This window comes from Ctenopharyngodon idella, chromosome 18 (assembly GCF_019924925.1).
Source record: "Ctenopharyngodon idella isolate HZGC_01 chromosome 18, HZGC01, whole genome shotgun sequence".
Classification (NCBI taxonomy): Eukaryota; Metazoa; Chordata; class Actinopteri; order Cypriniformes; family Xenocyprididae; genus Ctenopharyngodon; species Ctenopharyngodon idella.
The window spans coordinates 14,206,758-14,217,879 of NC_067237.1; the positions used below are offsets into that span (position 1 = coordinate 14,206,758).

The 11,122-nt window shown below is 41.8% G+C and overlaps 1 protein-coding gene across 3 annotated transcripts in view; it reads right to left on the reverse strand.

The window, feature by feature from the left end:
• pde8a (phosphodiesterase 8A) overlaps window positions 1–10,989 on the reverse strand; it is a 22,607-nt gene extending 11,618 nt beyond the window's left edge. The window contains exons 1-3 of one of the 3 annotated variants that reach the window (XM_051870324.1): window positions 10,063–10,989; window positions 1,766–1,822; window positions 359–549 (exon numbers count right to left, since the gene is read on the reverse strand). In XM_051870324.1, the coding sequence (XP_051726284.1) occupies window positions 359–549; window positions 1,766–1,822; window positions 10,063–10,197 (383 nt within the window). In that variant the 5' untranslated portion in view covers window positions 10,198–10,989. The remainder of the gene's footprint in view (window positions 1–358; window positions 550–1,765; window positions 1,823–10,062) is intronic. The other 2 variants (XM_051870325.1, XM_051870326.1) reach the window with 2 other exon arrangements.
• Between the last annotated feature and the right edge of the window lie 133 nt (window positions 10,990–11,122).

Below are 11,122 nucleotides of genomic sequence, written 5' to 3' on the forward strand. Positions count from 1 at the left end.
TCTTTAAGATGAGAAATAGAGTCAACAAACATACAATGATGGGAGAAAAGGACAGCAAATATGAACAAAGTCTTCAGAGAACATGAATGTAACTGGTCATTTTCTGAAGCTGACGTCCGCAGTGATCTTACACACGTCAGGACGGTGCTGGACTAAAGATCAACTGAAATCTGTCCAGACCATCAGCTCGTAAAAACGGCCACTTCACAAAATGACATTCACAAGAGTATCGCAGAGGAGCGAAAAACACCAGCAAACATCCACAGAATCCAAATGATCCTGTCATCTGTTAATGAAGAAGATCTTCAGCAGCAGGAACTGTAATGTCAGTAGTTCAGAGAGACGGACAGGTACGTACCGACAGAGAGCTTCAGCGTCGAAGCATCTGGAATGTCTGTGATCGATGATGATCAGATCGTGGTTCTTCTCCAGGAAACTCTCCAGCGCCGCTTCTGGCGTTCGGGCCACATTACACCTGAACCCGGAGCGCTCACAGGCCCAGCAGAAGCTGTTACTCTGAGCGTCGTCTTTGGCAAACACTAACAGTACCTACAACACACACACACACACACACACGAAATGAGCCGAGAAATGTATAAACGTGAGCATTTATAACAACATTAACATGAGCACAATATCCTGCAGTTCATTTGAACAGATTCACTGCAACAGACAGTTCAAAAGAATCCCTCGCTCAAACGAAACGCTGCGTGTGTGCGTGCGTGCGTGTAGGGACTGTTTAGATGCGCGGCGTGATGATGTGTGTTCTGAGGGAATGTGGGATCAGCTGGGTGGACAAAAACAGGAAAAGGAAATCACTTTCACTGTCCAACAGTAATTAAAGCTCTACAACACTGACAACACCTCAGCACTAACACTTAACTCAATGCTAATGCTAACCCGATGCTAATGCTAACCCAACACTAGGGCTGCACAATTCATCAGACAAATAATTTAACATCATTCTATGTAGATCTACAGCCAATGCACCAAAAGTTTCTGTGTTTTTGCAGTATTGAATATCGTTATTTTTCGAGTTATCTTTATTGTTGATGGTACAGTTCAAGAGTGAGACAGAGAAGTATGAGACAGAAGAAATGCGCTCACACCGAGACTCACACTCGGGTCACTCGCAGCGCTACTGCTCCAAATACGGCCCACAAGTCTTTATAACCAATCACAGAGTGTGTCCACTGAGCACATGAATGTCACGGCCAATCAAAGCAGTTTTTAACTTTAAGTTCAGAGGTCACTGGGTTGGAGAATGTGGTTGTGAATGAACGGAGATGTGGCTGAATTTTGAGCATCTTCCAGAGGTGTATCTGGTGCCGCCGCTCTGCGAACTTTCATCCAGATTTAGGACGCTCTGTGACGCATCTGCTCACATGAACCCCCTGCTCATTTGTTCTTGAGTTTCTACACAGGTTATAAAATTCAGTGACATCACAGGCCCTTCAAATCATCCAGACGCCACATGAGTCTCTATAAACACAATGAGATACAACAGATTCATGGAGTGATTGCTCATATCTGACGCTCTTCTCACGGGAGCTCCAGGAACCTCAGGACACACGAGTTGGGTCTGATCCACTCAACCCGTCTAAAATTAGCTTGGAGAATTAATGAGCGATAATGAAACTCTCAATATAGAACACGCACACACACACACACCATAATGAGCAGGATATTCTGCATGTTCCCTGAAGTTAGAGGGAAACCTACAGAGAACAGATAAAGAGAGTCATGTGAGCTGGAGCAGCCGTACCTGCAGTTGATCTTCATACAGCTTCATCGGTCCAAACTGCACCTCCGTTAACGTGCTCTGAAACGAGAACAAACACACTCAGTGACCTGAACCACAGATCTGACCAGATACAGAGTTGATGAATGTACAGTAAATGATCCCAGCATCCTCCCTGATGATGCTCAGTTACCATGGAGACCATTCCTCTGTGGGACAGCATCCCAAAAGATCATCATCATACGGACAACATGAGAAAAGCGATCGGAAACACACGCAGTGAAGGTTGTGCGGTCCACAGAGACATCATGAGGAGTTCATGGAAAGCTAGCGTTGGGTGATACAGCCAAACATTTATATCTCAACAATTTTGCAATTGCCCTGAACTTTTTTTTTTAATAATTTTTGGCTCCTATGAAAGACACACAATCTGGAGAGAACACTATTGTTACAAAGAAAGTACATACAAATTGTTTACTCCAAAATCAACAGTTAAAAAAAAATCTAGATAAATTTGACCGCTTACTGCTTTTTACTGTGGACGAATCGAATTAATTAATTGACGATCTTTACAACAGAACTTCAGCTGAACAATGACACTTTCTTCTTTTTAGAGCTGCTTTAAAGCCGAACTGAACTCTGTTTGCATCACTGAATCATTATTTTCCTGTTGTTCACTGTGAAGCTGCTTTGAAAAAAATCTGTATTGTACAAAGCGCTATAAAATAAAGGTGAGTTGACCACTAAATGAACACAAAAGGAATTTAAAGTGCACCTATTAAGCTATTTTAAAGGCTCCTAATTTTGCATCCAAGAACTTCAAAAACACTTTAATTTCCTCATAATATCCACTGCAGCTTCAGCTCTTTTCTCAGTGTCTGAAACGCTTCGATCAAAGATTCGTCTAAGGTTGGATATCGTTTGAATGTTAACAATTCTGATTCTGCTTATCGATTCCGTTTTATCGATTCCTATCATTCTCATTTAATCTAAGTCTTTTTTGCAAACTTTTATTTGTATCTGAATACCATGAACACAAATCAACAGGCTGAAGAACACTTACATGAGGAACGTTTGCCAATGGTTTAAAAACACCATAGCAAAAACAACCAACCCTAACTAATAAATTTCAAGCATTATTAAAGACAAGTAAACACTCAGTAAACAAAAAAAAGAGCAAACAAATTAGCAATCGCACAAATAAATACAACTGAACAAAGATACGATTGAAAAATATATTTCAATATAATACTTTTTTTTTTCCAGGTATTTGGGTACAGAAACTAATCAAATTTAAAATAACATGGCACTTTATTAATAAACATTACAAATATAGTTACAAAAGTTAATCAAAAACAGTTTTATTGTTTGATTAACATTATTATTGAGACGCAGCAGGAATATTAGGCTGCTGTCACTTTAAGAGCTACTGTTATGCGTTTTCTTTGTCAATGGTTTACGTTTAAGACATAACTGACTGTGTTTACGAGGATATTTTAACATTTTTGTCTCGTCTGTTCAAGTGCAAGAAGACGCAGGAGAGTTCAGCGCAGTTTCACACACTATACAGTATGAGAGGCGGCTTCTTGCGCTTGAATGGATTAAAGTCATATTAAAATACACACAAAGGAGCTGATAAAAGGAATCGAAATTTTTATTTAGTAACAATCGTTTTATCATTGAAATTTATTTTCACATTAAACGGATTAATGTTGTTATTAATATGGTAAAATGTGTTATCAAATGCAGAGCCGTCAATCTGGCTAAAAGAACACAAACGTTCGGATGTTTTATGCACCAATCCGTACATTTTTTCTTTGTACATTAAAATACAAACACTCATGAATTTAAAAATGGTCAGAATGGCTTTATGGGTGATTTACACAAACTCATTCTGCTGGAGTTTCATGAATGTGTGTGTTGATTAGATACGACAGACAGAATCAAATCAGCTGTGAATTCATTACATAAGCCTGACACACACTTACAGTGAAGTTACACAAAGACCTGTGTGTGTGTGTGTGTGTGTGTGTGTGTGTGTGTGTGTGTGTGTCCTGCTCATGGACAGTGACACTGTGGCCTCGTTTCCACCAGATAATGAGATTAGTAAACCGCCATCAGCTCGCGCACATCTCACGCAAACGCTCCATTTAAAGCTCGACCGATAGCAAGAACTTCCTTTGTGAACTTTTATTCCATTCATTCATCTGCTGCATTGCTATTGGCCCAGCTAATGCTTAGCCCCGCCCTCTCTCTCTCTTTCTCTTCAAAGCAAATATGAGCAGAGACCGAGCTAAGCTGCACTTTCAATCAGAGTGACTCGATCAGGTTTTCTGTAGGGCCGCGTCATGTGGCCAGTTAGCTGTAATTTGGTTGGTCAGTTATAGTGAAGAAGGGTCAGAGCTGTCGAACACTGAACTACTACAAGCGTCTCACAGGATCATCTGCAGCGTGAAAACCTGAAACGTGAACAGATGGATTAGTGCGAAACTAGCAGATCAGCAGCACATGCAGTGACACAGACTTACACACTGTATCCTGTCTGCTCACACACACACACACACACACACACACACAGACAGACACACAGACAGACACACACACACAGCAGCAGTGGCTTTCCACTGAAGTGAATAACAGGAAAGTGGATGACATTGTTGAGAGGGCAGACGTCAGTGTGAGAGATATAGAGGGCAAAACGCTTCCTCACGGCTCACTTCAGGGAGCAGCGCTCGGGGACGACACACACACACACACACACACACACACACACACACACACACACACACACACAGGTATACCGAGAGCCGCTTACACCTCTGGTCTCTCCTGACAGTCATGTGTGGAAAAACACGTCTTCTGTACCGCAGGGAACGACACAACGGCAAACAACAGCTGATAACACGACAGAGTTTGCTAACATAACCAGACTAAAGGAGCTCAGAGAACACAAACACTGCACTGGGTTAGTCTGACTTGCTTAAATCAGTGTCAGTTTGGGTTAAAGTTACTCCAGGTCAGTTAGTTAGGCTCAACTATAGTTATGGTTAGTTTCGGTTGAGCTCTTTGAAGAGCACGAACGGTCCGTCCCGTCTCATCTGCTCGGTTTGAACAGACCAATAATACGGACACACACGACCGGCACCGTCACACACACTGGAAACATGACGTCAGAATGATAGAGACGCTTAAACAACATGTGTGTGTGTGTGTGTGTATATATGTAAGAAAATCATGCCAGAAAACAGTGTCTCAGTGAATGTGTGTAAAGCAGTGATGAAGCTCTTCCTCAGGCCTCATTCAGTAAAAGCCCTCTTTCTCTCCAGGTATTTTTGTCTTGATCCAGATTAGCCAAAGCCGAGCCGCTCTCAGCGCCGCTGACACACGCAACACACACACGACTCAAACTCAGTGTGAAACTCTGGACGAGCACACACACACACACACACACACACACACACACACACACACAGATCTCATGACGACACATGAACTTTCACACGCTGGATTTATAAACACACTGTTTTTAAGCAAATCACACGATCAAGAGTTTTTGTTCACCTACATTTTAAATTTATAAATACAGTGAAGCGCTGCATTTGACAAATTATTACAAAAATTGTTATAAAAGTATTCTCATTTTCATTTGATTACATTTTAGAAAACTGTAAAAGTTTAATTAATTCATTTGATTAGACCTGCTTTTTGATTATTAAACCATTAAAATGAAACCCAGAATAATAAATAAAGCAGAAAACAAGAATACGAAGGGAATTTGGGAAAAATATCACCATTTCAAAATATAACAATACTGAAGAAACAAAAAGCTCAGCTCAAATGTGTAGCAAACGTACAAAACGCTGTGGCGTCACACTACACCGAACACACGCGTGTGTGAGAGAGACAGGGGCTGCTGGGAATGATGACGATGACGTCATTTCCCTCCAGGAAGAACAGTTATTGCACATTCTCAGCTCGGCTCGTCCCTGTGCTGCATTACTTCCTGTCTGTGCCGTTCAGATCCGCACAAACGAAACGTCAGTCTCACACACACACACACCTGTCAATCATCTGATGACAAACACACACACACACTTCTAAAGAGGGTCTAGTTCACATTGACATCTACTGAGACACAAACCAACAACTGCATGCTTGCAATAAAATATTTAACAAATCTAAAATAATTTGACTTTAAGGACATCCCTTAAGTAACAAACACACACACACACACACTCTCTGGCTGAATCCGGTATTGAGGGTTACAAATGCAGAACAGTGGAGCCTCAGCCAAGGCCAGATAAACCACTAACCCTATATCAGCACCACACACACACACACACACACACACACACAGGAATGTTGTGAGACATGAGAAAACCATCGTCAGACCTTGTACTTCAGTCTTATCATGGACAGAAAGTCACACAGATGCTGCTGCGCCCTTGATTAACACACACACACACACACACACACACACACACACACACGAACAGCTCATTGATGAATGAGTAAATGAATCAGCCGCAGCTTCTCTGTTCAAACTGTAAGTAGATTCAAGCGGAATCACAGTTAATATCAGCTAACATGAAACCTAAAGAACAACATTCATATGCAGAATTCACCCATAATGACTCATGGCGTTATTAACAAAAAATGTTTTGCATCTTTATTTCAAACTACCGGTTTAAACTACTTTACAGTTAAAATAATACAAGTTTTGACAAAAATAAGTAAGGGATAATCCACGGCTATCTGTGGAGGCATAGAACCGCCCGACGTGAAGCGGAGTGCATTCAAACGGTTTGATGCACAGCTTGCCGTGGATTATCACGCTTATACCATGATCATTTAACAGAAGTGACAATTTACAGCTGTTATTGATGTTTGCAGAGCAATTTGACCAAAAGGATAAAAACGATGGTTGTCGTCGTCAGTTACGGCTTGTTAGATCTAGTGTTCTGCCCACTTTGAATCAGACACAGTGCAGAAGATACATTTATTTGAATGAATGAATCAGGGTTCAACGATAAGATCTGTCCGCAGCCAGTGTAAACATCGCCCGGGACACGACACAACCGTCACTTGCCCAATCCTGTCAGTGCTACGTCACGAAAGTTCATCATTTGCACGTGTTTTTAAGCCTTGAAGATGTGAAAGAGCTCAATTCATAGTGTGGTTTTGTGCGCACACATCTGAAGTTCAGAAAGCTGCTTCTCAGACAGAACATTATACAGTGCTATTTTACCTCTGATTATTCATTTTCTCTACCTAAAAATTACTGTTAGACTACCTGAAAAACATGAAAAGCAGTGTTTATTTTATTTGTATGTTTGTTCTATAGTATTTGTTATTGATCATTTGTTATTTTATTACAGACAGTTTACTTGTCTTTAACAATATTTGTAATTTATATGAGTTAGGCTAGTAGTTTATGGTGTAACAACCTTATTTATTAAGGTTATAGTTCAAAAACCACGAAGACAATAACTGGGCCTATTTATTTTACTTTTTTTGTTGTGTGTGTGTGTGTGTGTGTGTGTGTGTGTCAATGAAAACAGTGCACTAATAATAGAACAGTAATTAAACTGACCTGTGCATTAAATGGTTTTATTACACACCTTCCACCCAATTAGAATCAAGACAGACCATGGTATAAAACATTTTATAAAATGATAAACTTCACTTACATCATCCTGATAAATGATTGTGACTCGCCCTCAAACCCGTAAGACTCATGTATATCTTCGAAACACAAATCAAGATATTTTAATGAAATCTGGGGGATTTCTGTCCCTCCATTGACACCTACGCAACTACCACTCTGACGCTTCAAAAAGTTCATAAAGAGATCGTAAAACTAATCCATATGAATCGAGAGGTTTAATTCAGTTTTCTGAAGAGACACGATCGCTTTATGATGAACAGATTGAATTTAGTCTTTTATTCACATATAAACATTCAACAGCTCACACATCAGATATGGTCAACAGAAGCTCAAGCATGAGAGCCAATGAGGTTCATTCTCGCGTTACGCAGCACGGTCGAGCTTCAGCAAGAACTGATGTGTTAGAGGTCTGCGCTCCCGCACGAACCCGCTCCCGCCTAAAATTCACTCGGTGTTCACCCGCTATCCGCATATAGTGATTTTCTTCCCGACCCGACGGGTCCCGCTAAATTTAGATTGTTTCCAGAATCTCGTATTTAAACTTCCCCTAAAGAGAGTGATTGGAGATAACAAATATAAAATGTTGCATATACAAGATTTTTATTTGTTATTTGTCTTATGATGCTGTTAACACACTAAAAAACGTCACAAAGAATAATAGGCTAAATTAAATAGCCTACAACATGTCCCTCAAAACTATAGGCTGAGCCAAAAATACATATAAATAAACTGTTGGCTTACTAGCTATACTGCAAAATGAAATCTTTTTTAACATCCACGCAAGAACAGAACGACGCTGACTGACGACCGTTTCAGAACGTCTCTCCTCCAAAATCCGATCAAAGGTTGAATGATCCCTGAAGGTGCACTCGCGCAGACCTCTAAATGCAAAGAACATATCTTGCCAGGTTTCTCGGGACAGGGAACTGGGGACTGTGTGAACGCCACCACTGCAGAAAGTTTTGTTCACTTCAAGTTCAAGCACAGACGCGCTGATGTCAAAGCATCTCGGGAGCGACCGGGTTATTGTCAGACCGCCCGCTCCCGCCTAAAGTACACTAAAGTTACCGACCGCAATCCGTCTTTCATTCAAAATTTAATCCCGCGCAGCAAGAAATCTTATCGGGTCCCGCGGGAATGCAGACCTCTACAATAAGGTTCATTCTCGTGTTACGCAGCACATTTGAGCTTCTCGAGCGTCAAACAAGTAGGGTTGAGCTTCTGTTTATGTTTCCTGGTCAATGTTAATATGTGAGTAAAAGCCTAAATCAATCTGTTCATCATATAAAGTGATCGAGTCTCTTCAGAAAACTAAATTAAACCACTTGATTCATATGGATTAGTTTTACGATCTCTTTATGAACTTTTTGAAGTGACAGTGGTAGTTGCGTAGCTGTCAGTGGAGGGAAACAAAGCTCTCAGATTTCATTAAAATATCTTCATTTGTGTTTCGAAGATGAATGAAAGTCTTACAGGTTTAGAACGTCATGAGGGCGAGTCAATGAACTTTTTTTCATTTGTGGGTGGAGTAACCCTTTAAGCTGAGATGTAACACAAGTAGCGACATCTTTTCTTCTGTATTTTGACGTACAGCAGAGAGTAACGGATTATTGAAAAGAAAACAGGGCGGGGCTTGGTTCTATCCATCGTCTGTTGATTGGATGTTGAGATATGGGCGTGGCACTCAAAAACTGAAGCGGATGAAATGATTGGAGAAGCCCTGCATACATCATCAGACAGAAGTCTGTTGTTTCATCTGACATTACGACATTCTGATTAAACATCACGGTCAAATTAAACAATGAAATGGATGCATGGATGAATCATTCACAATAAGTTCATTTAGAAAACAGATGTGAAAAATATATAAAATATAAATAAAAAATGAATAAAGTAATAATATAATAAAGAGTTTTGAGTGTACGGTGTTTGATGATCGGTGATCCTGATACTGAAGAAATTAAAGAGAAAACTGAATATGAGTTAAAAACCCGTCAGTCGATCTCTGATCAGCACAGATCAAACACCGGCGGGGCGTTCAACACACTCGCCCTAAACTCCTGCATACTAGCGTACTGTCTCTAGTGCGCATGTCTAGTCATTTAGACACAAGCATGATATTCTTTGAAGTGCATGAATATGATCATCATTAATGTTTTAAATTATTACCATCCGATGCTGTACTATAACAAACAAGTGCACTAAACAGACAAACTTTCACTATGACACTGGGAAATAATCAGTGATGCAAACTTCATCGAATATGAGAAAAATCCAGCTGTACAGAAGATAATAGTGTCATTATTCAGATCAATTCAGTTCAAGTTTTGTTGTCATCTGAAAAAATTACTGAATACTAAGTGTCTTTTGAACCCCAACTAAACAAGGCCAAGGTGAAAGTGGCAAGAAACACAAACTCCATCAGATGACAGAAATCAGGTCTCATGGTGTGATTTATGATTCCAGGCTGACATCATTCCAGCTCCTTCTGCATCCCTATCTTTTTTGTGAAGAAAGTAAGTTTGGAGAGACTAAATGACGGTTTCTGGGTGAACTATCCGTTCCCAGTGGATGTGTCTCTGACTTCAGGCAAACACACACACACACACTCCGTTCAGGGATGCTGGATGTGGACACACTCACACACACTCACCTGACGGGCGCTGGGTCTGATGTGGCCCGGCTGCTGAGCGCAGTTCTGCGGCGGAGAGTGCGAGTCCTCCGACTCTTTCCCGCTGTGATAAACCACCCGATCGGAGATGTGAATGCTGGAGGCGCAGCCCATCATTCACCCGCGCGACGCTCCTCTCGTACTGCGCTAATAGGAAGGATTCTCTCTCAGATCATCAAGACGATCGGATCGATCAGATCTATCGATGATCAAATAGAAACTCTGCTCATGTTGCTCCCTCACCCCCTCTGCGCTTCACTCGCGCCCGTTACTCCTCATCCTCAGCGTCCGCGCATGAACTTCTCCTCTTTTCTGGCGGATTTCAGGCTCCGGCTCGATTCACGCGACGGTTTCGTCCATTTGTGCGGCGCGTTCGAGCGTTTATTCTCCTTCGACAGGCGCCAAACACACCCGATGGGTCCGCACGGCCTCTCTTTCTGCTCCTGCAGCCTCAGTCATTGGGAACGAGCCGGCGTGTTGATTTCGCTCCCCATCAACAGGCTGAAATCTGCCGCGGAACGCGCGATCCGGCATTTATGACATCAAACGGGCCGTTAGATGAAACTCCGGAGCGGCGCGTCAACGCGGACCTCGCGGAACCTGACTTAAACAGCAGCTGTCAATCACGGGCCTACGATTCTGCCTCAGACGGACGAAAAAAGGGGACGCACGGCTGCCAGAAGACGGAAAGAAAGGCGTTTGCGCGTCGCGAGTTTCATGACGAAGAATAACGCGCGTTGAGAACATCAGCGGCGCGAATGTGACAGCAGCAGATCCAATAAAAGCACGCGCACGGATTGACCTACAGCCTCGAATGACGTCAATGCAAATGAGCTGCGTCGAGCCAACGAACGGCGGCGTGCGCGCGGAGGGGAGGAGCTCGCGCGCGGAGGGAACTTTAAAAGCGCGACGCGGATGGAGTAAAAATGCAGTTGTACTGAACTTGTCTTTTGTCCTATGAACAAGAAAGCCATATATATATATATATATTTTAATAAATGGCGCTACTTTATTAGCTAGCATTTTTCAACAAATTGATCTC